Raw genomic sequence first — 18,385 nt, forward strand, 5'->3', positions numbered from 1 at the left:
TAACGTAGCACACTGTAAGTGATACTCTATGCAGTTATTTCATCACGTATCTTTATATTTAAAGCTGACGATAAAGAGACAGACAATGCTAAACAAAAATTAACTTCTGTACTCGCATACAACTTGAGCATTCAAGGAATGGAGTTGCGTCCTCACAACACAAAGGACAGCTACCATTTTAGGAACACTACATTTCATATAATGAAACAAAATTCAAGAAAACTACCTGTTCGTTATGGCAAATTATAAGAGCTTAATAATACTACACTGGAAATCAAGGTCTCAAACCCCAGTAAATAATTGACTTGAGCACCCCAACTGTACATAATGCAACCCATTACAATATGGCAAGTTTCTATAAAATAAAGCCAGACAAAGTACCTCACACAGAGCCTACTGTGCATGGTATATCAAGGAAAATATAGAAAAAAAACAGAGTATACAAAACTATAAAAGGTTGTCACTTTGAAACAGAATGCGTTAATAGAAAATATATGGCAATTTCATAGCTAGGCAGCTACAAAGGCATGAATGAAGACTATACCTTCCACTAACTACATAAAAACTGGAACTGACAAATGTTCACACTAGATATATAATGATACCAACAGACATTACTTAAAACACTACTGGATGATTTGCAAAATGGAGGTCATGGAGTAATCAAATACTTCACAAAACAAATTATCTGAACATTTCATCATCACAGGTAGAAAAGAACTTCAGAGACAAGGCATTTCTTGCCTGTGGATGACTACGGGCATTTTTTTTTTTCTCTCTCTCAAAGAACAAAGTTAAATGAGTCAACATAATGCTAATATAACCATAAAAATGCTTTTTAGCAGCAGGTCAAACAATGAGAATCTGTACAAAAGATGAAATTCACAGTTCCGTTGTGATGACACAGGTGCAAAACAACCATACAACACTCAAGTTAACGTAGAGGTACGCTTTTCAATAGCTTCAAAAACCATTAAGGATGCACAACAACACAGGTGAGGAAGATGACGGGAGAAGACAATTCCATAACTGCATTCAGCAGCTTATCATACCATGAAGGAAAAAATTTCTTTGAAATGGTCGGGCTGTCTCGTAGTGCGACATGGGGAAAATGTAACTGTGCAACTGTGCAAAAGTATAATAATAGTCACAAAAATTGGATGTTTCTGAATGCACCAAATAAAACAAGTATTCTCTCTCTCTCTCTCCAATGCAAAAAAGCTTCCAAATATTGTGTGTTACAGCACCAACCAAAACTGACTATCAGAAACTCCAAACATGCTTTTAGGTGTAAATTCATGTAATACTTGTGTCTGTGGGATTAACACAGTTCTAATATCAAATTGAGAAGTCTTTAGAGAGTGACATTAATTTGGACCTAAAGATGACTTAATTATATGCTGCACAGTATATTGTGCTATTACTTTAACAGCTAAATATGCACTTTAGCTATATAAGCAGGCATAACAAAGGGTGGTGTTTAAAAACAAGAGTGTACCTTATACATGTCCAATCATAGGGTATAAAGCAATGAGAATTCATAGCTTCATGACGGACTGGTTGTATCTAAGGGGGGAACTAAAATACTTCTTCAGTCCTTTGCTAAGTGTTTATCTTATTTTTAAGTGTCCAAATTATAAATAGCCTCTTTACCATCAGGCCGAAACACGCAAGCGAAACAGAAATTTGAATCTCATAAGTAATGACCTTTTTGTTTGACGCAAACGTGATTCATACTGAAGTGCGTGAGAAATAAGTGGCATGACAAGATCACAAATATATATATATATATATATCAAATAGGCTGCTGTCACTGTATTCCCAAAGCATGTGAGATGCCCATGTTCTCTATTTCATAACCATGTGACATTGCTGGTGAAGACCTTCTGCATTTTTGCTCAGATCTGACATGTAACGCTCGAAAAAGGTGGCCCACACAACAGCGTGGAACAATTTAGTTTGAATGAAGTCAATTATCCGTACAACCTCTATCATTTCTCTCTCTCTCTCAGTATGCCGAAATATTACAAACCAAAACAAAAAGAACAAGTATTAAGTTGTAACAAGGCATATTCATCCCAATGCATTTTAGGAACTTGAGTCACCTCCTACTGGCAGCAGCATGAATTGTTTCCCCTTGACATTCTTTCTTTTGGGTGGACATAAGAGTCAGGCTTTAAAAACACCCCCCCCACACAGTTCACTAAGGGGGTTTTATGAAGTGGACCTTAACACCGGCAGCACGACAGACCATCACAACAAGCAGAGGACCTCAGAAAAGCACATCCACTTCATATTCTCGCCCTGCTGACGGGCTAACGGCCTTAGCCCTTTGGTCAGGCAGGCATGCTAGTTGAGGCTGCTGCAGCAGCTCAGGTAACTGATGGTCTTGCCTTCCCCGGGCATCGGAGCCGTGTCGTTGTTGTCCAGCGTGTTTTGCTTGGCCTCGCGGATAAGTTCGCAGGCCAAGTCAAGAAAGAGTTTCTCCACATTGTCAGATTCTTTGGCAGAGGTCTCCAAATAGAGCATGCTTTGCGCCTCAGCAAACTCCTCCGCTCTCTGTCTGAGAACCTCCCTTTTCTCAGCCAGGTCAATCTTATTCCCTAAAAACAACAGACACCGTGTCAATATCACTTCAGTCAAATACACAGACTGGATGAGGTCTGGGCGGTAGAGATAAAAACTCACCACGGGTTTGGAAAGTAACAGCATTGATAACGCTAGGTTTTCTGATTTTTAATTAATTAACAAATAGTTTAATTGATTGAATTCATTTAAATTCACATTTCTCTACAGCTGGTCTCATTTTACAAATGCAAGATATAGGCCTTTTTTTTTTTTTTTTAACAGTCAACACACATTTAGTCGTCTGACTGTGATAGCCTACATGTGTAAACATGAAAAAAAAAAATGTTCCTTTCATGCAAACAAAGGCAGCGCTGGTATAAACAGTAAAGGAAATACCTAATGTATCATATAACTCCTCTGGTATGACGGCTGAACCATTCAGCCTCTCTAGATTGTATACAATGGCATGTACTTGCATTTCTAGATTCAATGGTTTAATACACCATTTCACATTAGACAGGGCTTAGTGACCTTGCTTACTGTACCGAACAATTGCTTCTAAAATAAGCAAGTGATCCATTGTGTTTTAAAAGTAATGTCACAAATTGAACACACGTATTGCATGGAAGCTTGATTGAAGTTTGTATGGAACAATGGAGTGAAGGACTCTATGCCCTATGAACTGATATGCCCTGTACTTCCTTGACGTTTAAACTCAGCTGTATTTGTGATAAAACTGGCTAAATTTAAAGTATCAGTGTATGAGTGATACAGAAAATGGAGACTAACCAACTAAGATTGTCACGACTTGGTTGTTGGCATACTGTTCGATCTCTCTGAGCCACTCTGGAAGACAGCGGAAAGAGTCTTCACAGGTGATGTCGTAGGTGAGAATGAGGGCGTTAGCACTGCGGTAGTAGCTCTGAGTGATGGAGCGAAATCTCTCCTGCCCTGCTGTGTCCCAGATTTGAAGCTGTGGATATCAATCAATATCAATATCCATTTACTTCTAAGATATGGTAATAAGAGCAAGGTTGGATTTCACATCAAATGTTTTCCATTACTTAAAAAAAAAAAACCTATGTGTCAACATGGGTCTTTACAGCAGTCATACAGATGTAGTAAATGTCAATTAAATTCTAAATGCTGTATAACAGTCTAATTAAAAGTTAGTTACTCTTATCAACAAGGATTTTGTTAAATCATGACTCCAGTTTAAGGTGAGATTCATAAAGGGAAATCCTGCTTTATAATACACACACATTTGTAATATATTTAACCCATAGATATTGTGTAACAGATGCTGTTATGAGTCCAAAATCGTGTAGGGGAACAAATCTTGATTCTTGACATAATATTTATGGGAGGGTAGTTCACGTTTAAAAGTCAGCATGGTTCATTCCAATCTCTTGTGTAGCTGCTACACCCTTTTCTTGTAACAATGTACATTTTAAAAGTCTGCCAAGATTTCCACTGAAACACCCTCCTTCCCTGGGTAAAAGGTCTGGACATCAAATAAAGTAAGAGTTTCGTATTTCAACAGAAGGTGCAGCCAAAGAGCTGGAGGAAAATAAAACACCGACCTTAACTTTTTCTCCTTTTATTTCCACAGTTTTGATCATGAAATCAACTCCTATGGTGGCCCCTTGTCCAGGTGGGAAAAGGCCCTGGAGCACGAAGACAGCACAAAAGCACAAACATGAACACATTCTGCGCATTTACTTTATACAAACATCATACACTCGGCACGTCTTTTGTTCTGATCCAAATGATATGACAGTCGTCTAAAGGGCACAGCAACCCCCTTCCTCATCCCTCTCTGCGGGGTATACAGGCCGACGTGTAGGAGTTTTCCACCTGACCTTATCAGCCGTCAGGCTCTAAACAGTGAAAGGCAACATGCAAAGACACGTAAGCATGTGTACGATACAGACCTGAGTAAAGCGTCTGACCAGGCACGTCTTGCCCACGCCAGCATTTCCTATCAGTACGATTTTAAACAGGTAATCATAGTCTTCCATGCTCATCCTCAACTGGAGAGAGAAAGAGAAAGAGAAAGAGATACGGGGGGCGGGGGGGGTTGGGGGGAGAGAGAGAGAGAGAGAGAGAGAGAATTGAAAATCTCAGCACCAAAACCTGCTATACAACTTAACATTCTAAACACTCACTGAATGGCCAAAGAGGCTTTGATGTGCTGCATCAGAAATACAGAAGAAAAATAAGCAGTGTTCCAGAAAAATAAATAAATAATGTCAAAAGAAATCTGCCTGTCGACATCCCTGTGATGTAAACACTTCTGGCTGTTACACTTTAGCCTGTTGTCAATCGTAATTTCAGCCATATGAAAATAGCTGATGATGATTATTTCCCAGATTTTATCTATCAAGGGATAAGAGCTAAAATTCCTTCTGCTTTTTATTTTCAGAAGATTCAAAGGCTTTTGTAATATCACAATGAAAAAAAAAAAACAACCCCTGACATTGCAATTCATAACTGATGAGCGTTTACTTTAGAAACACAGTGCTTTTTCTATTAGATCAAAAGCGCCATTGTGCAAAACACATTCAGTGTTTTTTTCCCCTTCTTAGCGAATCCAAGATGTTGCTATGGTAGGGCCTTCTGTGCATGTGTTTAAATGTTCTCGTTGCCAAGGCCTATGGTAAGATGCTGAGAGGATTGCAATAAAGAAACAAGGGACATAAAGAGGGCCATAGCTAAGCCAAAACATAGGCAAAACACACACACACAAACACTTACTGAAGTGTCGTGGCCGTAAGAGAAGATGTTCACAACTGTCAGGCGGTCATATACAAATCTACAGATTTTCAAGTAAATAGGTTTCTACAAACTTCTACCTTGAAACCTTATTATGCAACTGGACAGCACTTTTTGACAAAAGATTGACACATATGTTGCATCATACCTCACTACAATAATAATAGTGGCCTAAAAGTGAAAGCCATATGGCACATGTAATTTCTGCTTGACAGACGAAATTATTGCAAGCAATCACTCCTTCGCGTGAGGTTAAAGTAGACTGATTAGCTAGATATTCAGCTACCCTAGTCACTACATGAGGCAAATAACGTTAGCTATCTAGCTTATCCTTAACGGCCACTGCAGGCATTATGTGCAACGCCAAATGGGATTTGGATGTATATGGACAATTAAAGTGAGCATGTGAAGCTTTACAATAACAGACGTACTTTATTTCTCTATAAACTGTTGTATTTCATGTTTGCATCCTTCTGTAGGGGGAGAGGGAAAAAGAACCAGCAAACGCTATCTGTGCTAGCTAGCAAGATATTTGCACTTGAACAACTAACCTACTTCTTAACATTAAGGTCATATAAAATAAGATCTAGACTCACCCAACAACCAGGGGCTTTACCCCTGCAAAACTGCTATTCCTCCTGCATCCAGTCTGTGCGACTGAGTATTCAAATTGCGGTTTTTAGCGACTCCGTCCTAACCGTAATCTCGGCAGTTTGCTGCTCCACTGTTGCACAATGATTGCTGCGGAGATTCCTTCGTTTTTCAGAATGACATCATTCCACCCTAATGAAAGTGAACCGGGCCTGATAAAGAACGGGAGACGGAATATGCTGAGGTCTGGGGCTTATAGTGCATTTAAATCTTATAGGATAATCCCTTTGCAATAATGTAATGGTTAATACTGGGATTTGTTATCCTCCCAAGTAAATGTAACCTGACGGGTTTTTTTTTTCAACGTCTCTCGAGCGCATATATTTATATACGTGTTTCAAAATAAAGAACTTCTTTTAAAATGGAAACCGTTGCTAGGTATATTTTCGCATTATTCTCGATCTTTCATAGCAGCAGAAGTCACCGCAATTTTAAACTCCAAGTACAATGAGTTTGAAATATTTTATAGGTGCTATTTCTGATGTTTCTGGTGTTCCACTTAGGTTTCCGACATATCATTGATTCTACTGTTTTACTCTGTACTTTGTATGCTTTTTGAGAAGTGGGGACAACATCCTCAGTTCAAAAAATATGCAGGGTTTGTCAGCGGTCTGAGAAAAATTCTCAAGTTCTTTGAGACATAAACTTGCTCCCCACATTATTATTGTTATAATGATGTTTGCTTGACCCGATTCTATTGTTAATGTAATAATCTGGATATATACGTTCCTTAATTAAAATAATACTGGCAAAAAAAGCTGAAAAACATGCGTGTCTAATGCAAGGTATTTTAAAATACCTCTAATTGTTGCTATACTTATTATTTCTTTTGGAACCTTTCTAAACTGAATCTGGTTTCTGCACGGAGGTTCGCACCAATATACCCTTCCGGCTAAACAATGCCCTTGATTTCCTCTAGGAGGTGAGATGGAATGCTAATTCGAAACGTTTGAAGCCTACCGTCTTGTTTCGCCGGATAGGATTCATTTTTATTAGTATCTGTTGAAATGGGGCTTGTTCCTGACGAAGCCAAAGTTCTTCCCCCTCCTGGGATTATAAACAGAAATTCCGTCTGGTTCGGTTTCACTGGATGGTTGACAGCAGTGCTGCACAATTCTCTTAACCGAAGGCCTCCCATCAAAGCTGGTAAGTAACTAGCGCCAGATCTGTCCCTTGACTTTGGAGCGAATGCCTTGCAGTATTTCAAATAATTTGCCACAAATGCAGTTGTAGAAACATTCATTTAAATAGCAATTTAGATGGAAATTCTTTGGTGTGGTTTAATGTAATGTAAATGTTTCCTGGCTAGTTATCTGAAAATCATCGATATTCGCTGAGCATAAAGTAAAGACCCACAGTATGGCATGTGAAGTATAGGTTATTACATGTAAACACTGAAGGTTTCTGCTTCTCGGTTAGATCTATAATATCTAAGAACTAGGCTGTTGTGGTGGATTCTTGTGTCCGCATCATTAGATTCGATGTTCAATTTCCTAATGTTTATTACTGTTGAAATAGTTCTAACCCTCGTTACGTTCTGTAGTTTAACTCAGGACGGTTCCATAATCAATGTAACAAGCTTTTATTGGTTAACAAACTAATAGATTGTTTAAAGAAGAATCAATGATGACCAACGCCTCCGCTAATATTCTGAGCGTTTCGTGGACATTGCATGGGTCATACCAGGGTCATGTCACACATGCCATTAATGTTATTTCGGGGCTAATTGAAGTGCAGAAGAAGGACAGCGTTTCGAACTGAATGCTAATTTTACTAAAACTGTACTTAAACCGTACTGATACCCGTATAACAGAGACGATGTAATGTATTGAAATTTTCTTTTAATTTAACAGGAGTCCACCGACAGGTATTATTCACGACCATTGGATGGTTTCTGGGCTACCATCTAACCAAGTATGAAAATTACACATATGCCCGACTGGACAGAGACATGAATGAATACATTAGACTGCATCCGGAGGATTTTCCAGAGAAAGGTAAATTCAGACTTGAACTATGTCTGAACCCAGATCTGATTGAAAAGCTGACTGTATTATATATATATATATATATATATATATATATATATATATATATATATATATAAAATTTTGTTTAAATGTTAAACATATATCAGTTTTGCTACTTGTCTAGTATTTTGTTACAGGTGCTACAGTAACTTAAGGATTTAACACTATGTAATGCACCATTAAGCTACAACTTATCATTTAGTCCATATTTAACTCTAGAATATAGGGTTAGATCCCATAGTGGAAACAGTGACTTATTTTAATCTATTGAACGTTTCATTTTAACCCTCAGAGAAGAAGACATTTTCAGTGATTACGGAGCCATTTAATCCTATCCGTTGAAGTGACACATGCGTGAAGAGTGTATTTGGAAGTCTGAATTCATGCCATTTGTTTGTTTAATATTCTCAGCGTGTTTAAGCTTCCAGTAAACTCTTTAAAAGAGTATGTCTGATGTATAAATAAGATATTCCCTTTATTATCTCGAACAATGCTAAATAAAACTGATAAGAAGATTATAATATGTGAGTTCTTTATTTACCCTCTTGATTTACCTTACCACACAACTTTTGTAATGGCTAGAGATGATAGATTTTTAAAGTTAGTGTAACAGTCAGAGGTCTTTAGGACCGTGATTACCTGAAACAGGTGTGACTGGGAATGGTGGGAGCAAAGGTACCCAAAACCAGGGCTGTTTTATAGGGGAATATCGTCCCTTAGTGCAGACTGAAAAAATTGTCACGACCATGTTGTATTTATTCTTTTGTTTATTAGAGGGAACATAAATAGAGTATTTTATAACTTTGGACCAAAAAGCCATGCTTTGTCCATTTTCATTTGGAGCTTACAGTATACTGTATACTAAATGTAATAAGGTTTGCCTGAATGAGAACAAAAAGAAAATCAGCAAGATGGACTGTTTTCTAGTGGTTTGTTGTTTTCGGTTCATGAGCTCTGAAACCTACAATATGCAGTACAGAGCCGAAACCCTTGGTTACAGTGCATCTAACACACAGCTAACCTTCCATGCCATAAAACAGAAAACTGTACAACCTAAAACAGAATGAGAAGTCAATTTAAATTCAATTAAAAGGAGATAAAAGTGGCCTTAGCAAAAACTTTATTGCCCTTGGATGTAGTGTACACAGTTTGTATTGATCCAGTATTTTAAACAGAATGACGTTCAGTTGGGCTTCATACAGGATGAACAGTAGGTTTCATGAAATGTAGATGTCTGTTACTTGCTGATGCCAATAATGTCCAGGTATTTCTCAGTGACGTTCTGAGACTTCTTGGTGAGGTTGCCGATGACAGAGAACAGGCCTCGTAGATGGAAGTGAAAGAGGACTTCCGCGTCTTCCTCCAGAAGCGGCTCCAGGCTTTTGTTAAGAGCTGCGTTCTTCTTGGCCTTGCCGTCGTCAGCAGGGATCAGTCCGCAGTCTATTGTGTTCCTGATGGCCTTCAGCAATAGGTAGGACTGGTACAGATCGCTGGCGTCTTCGGCGGCATCGCAGTCCAGGGCATCGTCGGGGGGCACCTCTCGCAGTAGGCTCGGGAGCAAGATGGTCTGCTCCATGTTGTGGACGGCCGCGCTGTAGCGTCGTAGAGCCAGGAGCAGGGAGTTTTTGTTGAGCTTGGTTTCGGCAGACTGCATGGTTGGCTTCTGGGGGTTTTGGCAGGGCCTGTGCCGGTAGTTCTGTGTTGGTGTTGCAGCAGGAGGCCTGTGAGCAGTGCAAACATCTCTGGGACAGGACAGACGATTTATAGGGCGCCGCTTCGCGGAGGCCAGTCCTCGAGATTTTGCAACGAGGTGGTTCGATCCGACCTGGACGCTGTGGCTCTGTCGTCATGATGCAAGCTTGAAAAATTGTTTGTTTTTCACAATCTTCCATTCTGGCTCTGGTTATCTCAAGGATACCAGACATGACAAGGCCAACGAGAGTATTGACGGGCGTTGAACCGATGTGAGGGCTAACATCAGTCTATCAGCATCCATTAAAGAAATTCATTTGATACAATCACGTAGGAAGCATAAAAGTCCATTGTTTTTTTTAATTTTCATCATCAATGACAGTCTGTGACAGTTACATTTAAAAGGATTTATTTACATTATTATATAATATGAACAGTACAGATTGAAAATGATTTTGGAGTACAAGATTTGACAAATCAGTGAATATGAGTTGTGCTGTATACATGAAGAAGTTCAAGTGCAACATTATGTAAATGTTATGAAGGACTTATCGGCTTGCGAAATGTGATGTGTTGTGGCAGGAACACCAACAACTGATTAACTGAAATATAACTGCAAATGGAACGCTGGAATACACAGTTATTAAAGTGGATGATTCAGGCTAAACAGTAAAGGTTTAGCTCCATGGTAACCAAATGAAGTGCATGACATTTGCATGAAAAATAAGATTCCCAGGAGAGCAGCAAAAAAGCAAATAAATAAACAGCATCCAAATCTCATTCATGCATCTCTACAGCAAAAGCATTTTCATTACATGAATAGTGCTCTCAGGACTTAAATGTGTTTGCAAATTTATTATTGCATATAAAATTTAAAAGAATCATTGCGTATAATACTACGACATTTTTTTTTCAGGATAAAAATCTGTACAGCTCCCCTGTCTTAGAGAAAATCTGAGCAAAGCACAGGCTTATCAAAAGGACTGTAAGAGAGCACAGACACAGGTCAAACACTGTCATGTGTTGTGAAATATGATTTGTGTTTTATCTAAACATGAGTACACCAAGACTAAAAGCAAAACTAGCATACTGTGTCAAAAACAATTGTTGAAACTGTTCAAATGCAAAATAAGCACAACATATTCACATAACTTATCAGGTATAGTTTTCTGTCATGTAGTTAGTACATTAGATTTTTAGTGATAGTAACAGTAATAACCGATAAACAAAACAGAGCTTTGATGTTGCCGTATGTACAGTGTAATGTACAAAACATTGCATCTTAGACATCTGAAGTTTTAAAGAAGCTGAAAATAAATAAATTAAAAAATAATATTCTAAAAACGGGAAATATGAAGATCTATTAGGAACATACAGTACACTGAGACTGAAGGTTATCTCTGAGCAGACTAACGAAGGTTACCATAGTGTACGCCAAGTGGTCATTTGCACAGCAGTGTTTGCACAATTTATTTGAATAAGCCAATTCTGTTTTTTTTTTAAATTATCTAAACAAATACTAACTGTTTCATCATTACACTTTGTGATTGCCTCTCGCTGCAACAGCCTGGCAAAACCAATGAAGTAGACACATTTTTATCAATCATTTTATACCCAATCACAATATGACAGACATCAGTCTATGAGATGTCTATAGCAACTTTAACTATGTCAACACAACCAAAAGCCACCACAAGGGGGCACTATCACACAAGAACGCGTCTTCAGTTTAGGAACTATTATGTCTATACTACATACCTATATCTAATTCCTTACTGGAACCTGCCATTCATTTTGTGTTAAAAAAACAAAACAAAAACTAATTTCCTTTACCTACTGGCTAATTATGCATGTTGTGTTTTGTTTTGGAAATACCATATACTGGATTATGGCCAACGTGCAACACTAAATGTGATCCTACCTGTCCTGGATGTGCAGAAAATAATTCATTCTATTCAGCTCACAGCTGATTTAGTGGTGATCATTTTTAGTAATGTTTTAACTGAAGGGACACAAGCTATTCCATATGCAGTCTGTGTCTATAATACATATACATGATCAGAAGGAAGACTGCTTAACTGAGAAAGCGAGAATACAAGATCAGAGTAAAAAATATAAGTGTTTACAAATGTTGTGTTTATTAGTAAGGCAAATATTACACACGCACGCGCACACACACAGTCACATGTGATATATCCAAAACAATGTTTTGAAAATTATGCAAAAATTAAAAAAAAAAAAATCCCCATCATTACAAGGAAGTTCTGAAATCAAATGAAGTTATCAAATGTCAGATACACATCCATTCCCCTCACACAGAACATGAAAAACACACACACAAACTCTGCTGGACTGTGCTAAGAATATGCAATATATATGTATATTCTATGCTACATTTCATCTGACAGCACTTCTTTCTTTTTTAAATAAAATTGCAATTTATTTTAACAGATCGTTTTGACGTGACATACTCATTACAATGAAGCAATGAGCAGTTACATCTGTTTGCATTGGGGTAAGGTGCATCTGTGCAAATCCTCAATCTTTATCTTCACCCTTCATTCAGACAAGCATTCCACGTGCAAATTTTACGAGCATGCTAGCACAGTTTTCTGTTCGTGCCATGCTTGTCTTGTTTGCTGGGGCACGGTCCACCTCAAAATCCCTGGGGTTAACTAGGTGCTTAATGACAGGTCAACTGTGGGTGTGTGACCTTCTTCCATTCAGAAAAGGTACAATTTCATAATGTCATCACCAACTTGTGAGACCCTTTTGGATTAAAAGATTAAAGGTCAGCTCCTTAGCGTGACCATCTTACTCCCCTCGCCGTCCCGTAACGGGACAGATTATATAGAACAGCAAAGGCTTAGGTCCTGAAGGTGCCGGACATCTTTTTTTGGACATCTCAGAACCTTTTTTTTCTTCTTCCTCTTCTCTCACCGAAACTCTCTGGTGTAATTTCACTTGGGTGAATTGTGAAAATGGGTCATGTCAGCTACTGTTGACATCGGGTTCAGAGAAGTAGAGGAAGAGCTCGTGACAGTCAGTAAGTACGCACACAAAACCGGAGAGAGAGACAGAGACAGCATGACCAAACACAGCTGCCTCCCACTGTGTGGACACCTTTTTTAAACATAGTTTTTATCTACTGTCACATTCCAATTTTTTTGTTGTTGTTGTTGTTGTTGTTGTTGTTGTTGTTGTTGTTGTGATCTCAGTCAAGTGTATCAGGCTGTAGAGGCACCTCGGGCATTAGACTTTTTTCTGCTGGCCTTTGACAATGATCTCCAAAACATGAGTGAGATCCATCATTTTGGTGAGCATTTCCATAATGTCAGGATGTTCCTTGGCTCCAGTGATAAACTCTTCCAAAGTTAACTCACCTGGAAGGATACAAAAGAGAAATTATGACTTGGGCATTGCATCGTCGCATTGTATCGTCATTATATTGTTACTGTCAACTGTTAATCACATGCATTAAGTGCATATTCTTACCTTCACCGTTGACATCGATTCTCTCATAAATGAGAGTCACAATGTCTTCGGGAGGGATTTCGTAAATGCGGGTAATATCTTGGATAGCCTGAGAGAAAGGTGAAGAGTTTATGATCTTGCTTCATTATAATGTTGTAATTATGCTCCAGGTAGGTTTACATATTTGGAAACAATGTAAAGGCAAGAAATATGGAATTAGAGTGAAGCAGATGGAAGAGAGTACACATAAGGTGATATCGTATGACTGGATTTCTGATATGAGGCTCATATTTGATATAATTCTAATGAAAGGTTTATCTTAACACCTAAATATGTGGTTTGGTTTGGTTTGCTTCTAGATTGTTCATACCAGTTGTTTTAGGGTAATTAACAAGGGATTTACATCTCCACCGTATGAAAAGTATGTAAAAATCGCAATTATAGCAATTAAATGACATTAATGACGTCGCAGTGAAAAACAGAATTTTCTCAAGAAATGAGCACCTAAATGAAGGATCAGTAAAGCAGAAAGTAACTGTACTCGTGTGCGCTAAGTATATTAACTCATAAACTATCCTACGACTAATAGGTTCTTTCATTTTGTGTATTAATCTAAATGTGTCTTTGATTTCAAAAGGTTTAGGTGATAGGTGCATTTAAAAATCGGGAGATGGAGATTAGTCAGAGGCCAAAATGGAATTAGGCCAGGATTAAATTAGCCGTTCAAAAGATTAAGCACATGTCGAGCTTCTGGGTTCATCAGACTTTTCGAGCTGTTTTTTTTCACGCTAATCTACGGCAGGGTATTTAAAGAGGGGAAACTCAGGGCTCCAGTTAACACCGGGAATAGTAATTATAATCAGACCAAATAACTAGGCAGTTGAATTTTCAAAGAGATATCTTACCTTGAATATGGTCTCCATCTCATCTCTGTCAATTTTTCCATTTCCATCTTGATCAAAGAGCTTGAAATACCACTTCAGTTTTTGGTTGATTTCTCCTTTCAGTAAAAGACTTACAGCTGCTATATATTCCACAAAATCGATATAACCGTCCTGAAAGGAAAAGGGAAAAAAAAACACATTTAGAGAATAACCAAGGGATCTAAATGACCTTTTGATCCAGCAATTATTAAATTCTGTGTTACAGATAAAGGGGGTCATCAAAAGGCAATAAACAACAAAATAACTGAAATTATGAAAGCAGAATACAATGGTAATTAGAATTCTCACCACCTAAAAGCCCTGAAATTATTACCACCTAAAAGCCCTGAGCTTTCACCACCTAAAAAAGCCCTGCAGTGCTCAGAAAAGCTGAATGCAGGTATGTAAATATCACTCTGCAGCACAAGTGAATGATTTGATTGAAAAAGAACATGATTAAAACGTGCACTCCCTTACCCCATCCATATCAAAGGTGAAAAACACCTGGTCCACATAACTACTGGCCTCCTCAGTCATTCCCTGCATTTCCAACATGGTCTTCAGCTCAAAGAGGGTAATCAGGCCCGACGGAGACTCCTTCATGAACTTGTTGTACCAGTGATGCATGTCTTCTGCCAGAATATCATCCAAACTGGAACCATGAGCGCCCATTTCTCCTGTAAGGATCAGAGAGCCTGTTTCAGCCTGAGGATGAAGAGCAGAGGAGTGGAGCTTTTGGTCCTGATGTCCAAACCAAAACCACCCAGAGCATCCAACGGTATGGGGCTTTTGGAGGATGTGCTGCTGCGTGCTCTTGTGACACTGGACTGGACCGAGAGTGAAAGACCAGGGCGTATACCACCCAAAGCTCTTAAACCTTTTGACATCTAAAAAGAGAGATAACCCCTTAATGGGATAAATGTTGAACTGTTCCAAGAAGGCGAGAACGAGAGGCTTGCTTAGAACTCTTACACAACCCCTCCCATCAAGAAGACATGCAACATTCCTTGCTTGGTGTGAACTCAATGGCCAGGATTAAATCTAGTTCAGAAGACTCAACCAGTATATTATCAAAGTCCACATCACAACTGGAAGACGTAACATACAATCTAATCCTCTCTAGCCCAACCCACCTCCTACTCTCAGCCATACACATGAGTACTTTTTGCATGGGATTCCTCTGTGGGGAGGAGCTATAGTCTGGGGAAACCCTATGGGGCATGCTATATGCGAGGGGAATACCCTTAATTCACTACTTTGAGAAATGGAGTAAACCGTTGCCAACAGAAAAGCTTAGTGATATTTTCAGTTACAGATTATGTTTTGCTGTTTTCATAACACATATAGATCAGGGATAGAAATAGCAGGATTTCCCTAAACATAGTAAAACATGTACAATTTGAAGAAAGAGCATTTGTTCAATGATATGATTATGTGATATTTTAAAAAAAGAAAGATGACCATACAATGATATTGTTTAATTAATGAATGTTTTGTGATCGGGCTTGTTATCAAAAAGTGAAATTATTACATCCTTGCTCTGAAAAATAGGAACACTTTTCAAAGTCAAACTCGTGTGGTTTTAATTTTTATTATTCCTTTATTTGGTCTTTTTTTGTTATTTATTTAGTCATTTACTCCTCTTCAAATGAGAGAAATCTGCAAATGTGCAGGACAGAATTTTGCTGTTAACTGACACTCAATAAATGCACAATTCATTCTGATTAATGTATTTACAGTTGAGAACTTTAAAATAGCAGACATTATCACTCAAGAGTACTACTGATACAGAAGGCTAATCGGCCTCTAAGTTAACCACTGCTATTGTTCCAACTGTAGTAATTCCTGTTGAAGGTGTTTACTCTTCCTGGTTGCCTAAAGGAGGACAGTTACTAAGAGTCTTGGACATACAATTATGATATACACACAGGTATTCTTTTATGTGTCACCAAGGAGGACTTCCCTAGGATTTTAAATTTGTGTCTCACTCTGCCTGCTAAAAGTGCATGTTTCATGGCCTCGAAAGAAAACCAGTCGCTAACCAGATACAAAAATATTCATTACAGTTAGTCTGTAACCTAAAACAGCTTTTAAATCGGAAATTCAAAAAGAGGAATGTAGACCTGGGACAATTTACACAACTGCTGCATTTGATTACTTGATCCTTTCCAGAGAACTTTGTTTTCTGATCCTACTTTATGGGAAACCATGCTTAAGTCTCTGTAAGGCTCGAATTGAGATACCTGTTTGGTAGTGCTGTAACAACTCCAGACCTGTTGGAATTTTAGTAACTGATATATGGTAGAAAAACACATGGGGTAAAAAAAGAGATACAAGTGCATTAGAACAGGCCCAAACCAGTTACCCAGGTCCAGAAGAATGTAGTTTTTAGTGCAGTGTTGATAGTTTGGTGTATTGAGCCCAAAGGCAAAAGAGCATGTGTTGTAGAGGAGGGACTTAATGGCATGATCCTTCTCAGTATGATTAGCTAGAGTGGGTAAGGGAACTAGTCTTTGTAAATAGACCAGGTTTAATTCCCATTGGTGGCAGCATCCAAACCAGCTTGATACATTACGTACTAATATAATACACAACCCCAACTATTCATTTACTGAGAAATACTGACATTTCATAAAACACTGTGACTGTCAAATTATGGAATCATTGCTTTGAATAATGTATGAAAAAGACTGAACCCTCGGGGGTTTGTCCCCAGAGCTCAAAACTGTTGAATTGTTATCTTTTTATTTGTTAAACTGTTGCCATAGACAATTATTTAAAAAAGAATCTACTAACAGATTACTTTGTGGCAATCAGTTTTTACATGTTTTAAACACCTTTGTTTCCAGGTGGCCCTCAAGATCACCAAACACAGATCTAATGGTAGCTAAGTTTATCAAGTGTGTCTTTCAAGTGTGATGTGCTAGTGACAAGGTCCTATGTGTAACACTCATATCAGCCCATGAACAAATGTTTCACTATTTGCAAAAAAGGAGCAGCGACTGAAAGTGTAGTCATTAAATAACTACAGAGTTGAGCATCGTACCAGTGCCGCGTTAAAACGACCAGAAACGTTTTCCACTTTCCGACAGATTCCGTATCGATGCTCAAGATCTCAACAGGTTTTCTTTTATCACATTCCCTTCTGCCCAGTCCTCTGACTCAGTGTGTACGTGAACGTAATGGTCAGTACGCGTTTAACCAATGGTGTTGACCCCTTTGTGACCTCTCTATCTGATCTGTGTGTGTGAGCAGGATTGCGAGTCTTTGCGTGACCTGTCAGATATTCCAAACACCAAACCGGATTAATCAGAGACAGGCACTGCTGGCACCAGTAACAGACAGGGTCAACATCTAGAGCGTGTCCATCAAGAATCCAAAATGGGTATCTGGGTCTTTCCTCAACAAATGGGTATCTGGGTCTGTCCTTGACAAATTTAGGACAAAGATAACAGTGTTTTTATACATATATATATACATATATTGCAGAGTACAAATGTGAATTTGTATAAAGCAAGAGAAAGACAACTAGCCTATACAGCTTTTCCTACATTGCTTGGAGAGCAACTGCCGCTGAACTTTGATAAAAGACATTGTCTCTGATGTTGCTGTGAATAAGTAAATCAAGATAATAATCTAATATAAAACAGGAGATCAGTTGCAGATTTTGAAATAAAGATTTTTATTGTGATCATCTTGTACACTTTGTCATGTACATATAAGGCAAAGCAGAAAAACAGATTTCTTCAGAAAGATAATTAAGAATACAGCTGATTTAGTCCAATTAAATAGAAACAAATCTAAATGAATTAAAATTAAGGCAATTCTAATTAATCAGCCTACAAGAGTTCTTCAAATAGAACCAGATTAACATTTTTATGTCCGCTTTAGCAGCATCTAGCGATTAGCACTGGATTGATTAACTCAGATAAATCGTCTTAATGTTGGGAAAGTGCCAGTACACTCACAAATCAACAAATGACGTCGCTTAAAATAGAGGAGAAATTCTAGCTCTAAGCACTGTATTTATTTTGCTGGTTTTAAAGCTTGTCTCCACATCGCTGTATCATCATATCTGACATCATCGCGTTTGGGCCGGGGGTAAGATTCTAAGCATATAGAGCTGCTTAAGTTTATGTAGAAATACTTGCAGCATCAGTTTTTTGTCTTGACCTGACTCACAGTATACATTTCTCCAGTGCATCAGGATCATTGTACTGTGTATTACTAGTTTAGTTTTCCAAAACGATCATTAACATTCCATGCACTCTT

General features: G+C 38.3%; 4 protein-coding genes across 4 annotated transcripts; 1 reads left to right on the forward strand and 3 right to left on the reverse strand.

Moving 5' to 3' along the window:
* Positions 1 to 1,977: 1,977 nt before the first annotated feature.
* rab30 (RAB30, member RAS oncogene family) lies at positions 1,978 to 6,046 on the reverse strand. Its single transcript, XM_030777427.1, has 5 exons — positions 5,940 to 6,046; positions 4,503 to 4,601; positions 4,152 to 4,235; positions 3,358 to 3,541; positions 1,978 to 2,603 (listed from the first exon to the last, which is right to left on the reverse strand). The coding sequence occupies exons 2-5, from the start codon at positions 4,593 to 4,595 to the stop codon at positions 2,350 to 2,352; spliced, it is 615 nt and encodes a 204-aa protein (XP_030633287.1). The 5' UTR covers positions 4,596 to 4,601; positions 5,940 to 6,046; the 3' UTR covers positions 1,978 to 2,349.
* Positions 6,047 to 6,909: 863 nt separating this feature from the next.
* On the forward strand, positions 6,910 to 8,544 carry ndufc2 (NADH:ubiquinone oxidoreductase subunit C2). The gene is made up of 3 exons (XM_030777431.1): positions 6,910 to 7,140; positions 7,848 to 7,991; positions 8,317 to 8,544. Exons 1-3 carry the CDS (start codon positions 7,002 to 7,004, stop codon positions 8,364 to 8,366), a joined length of 333 nt encoding a protein of 110 aa, XP_030633291.1. The 5' UTR covers positions 6,910 to 7,001; the 3' UTR covers positions 8,367 to 8,544.
* A 229-nt stretch (positions 8,545 to 8,773) lies between these two features.
* On the reverse strand, positions 8,774 to 9,771 carry thrsp (thyroid hormone responsive). The gene has a single exon (XM_030777430.1). The coding sequence runs from the start codon at positions 9,676 to 9,678 to the stop codon at positions 9,262 to 9,264; it is 417 nt and encodes a 138-aa protein (XP_030633290.1). The 5' UTR covers positions 9,679 to 9,771; the 3' UTR covers positions 8,774 to 9,261.
* A 3,197-nt stretch (positions 9,772 to 12,968) lies between these two features.
* Positions 12,969 to 14,785, reverse strand: guca1c (guanylate cyclase activator 1C). The gene is made up of 4 exons (XM_030777429.1): positions 14,591 to 14,785; positions 14,096 to 14,245; positions 13,212 to 13,299; positions 12,969 to 13,099 (listed from the first exon to the last, which is right to left on the reverse strand). The coding sequence occupies exons 1-4, from the start codon at positions 14,783 to 14,785 to the stop codon at positions 12,969 to 12,971; spliced, it is 564 nt and encodes a 187-aa protein (XP_030633289.1).
* Between the last annotated feature and the right edge of the window lie 3,600 nt (positions 14,786 to 18,385).

Source organism: Chanos chanos, chromosome 6 (assembly GCF_902362185.1).
Source record: "Chanos chanos chromosome 6, fChaCha1.1, whole genome shotgun sequence".
Classification (NCBI taxonomy): domain Eukaryota; kingdom Metazoa; phylum Chordata; class Actinopteri; order Gonorynchiformes; family Chanidae; genus Chanos; species Chanos chanos.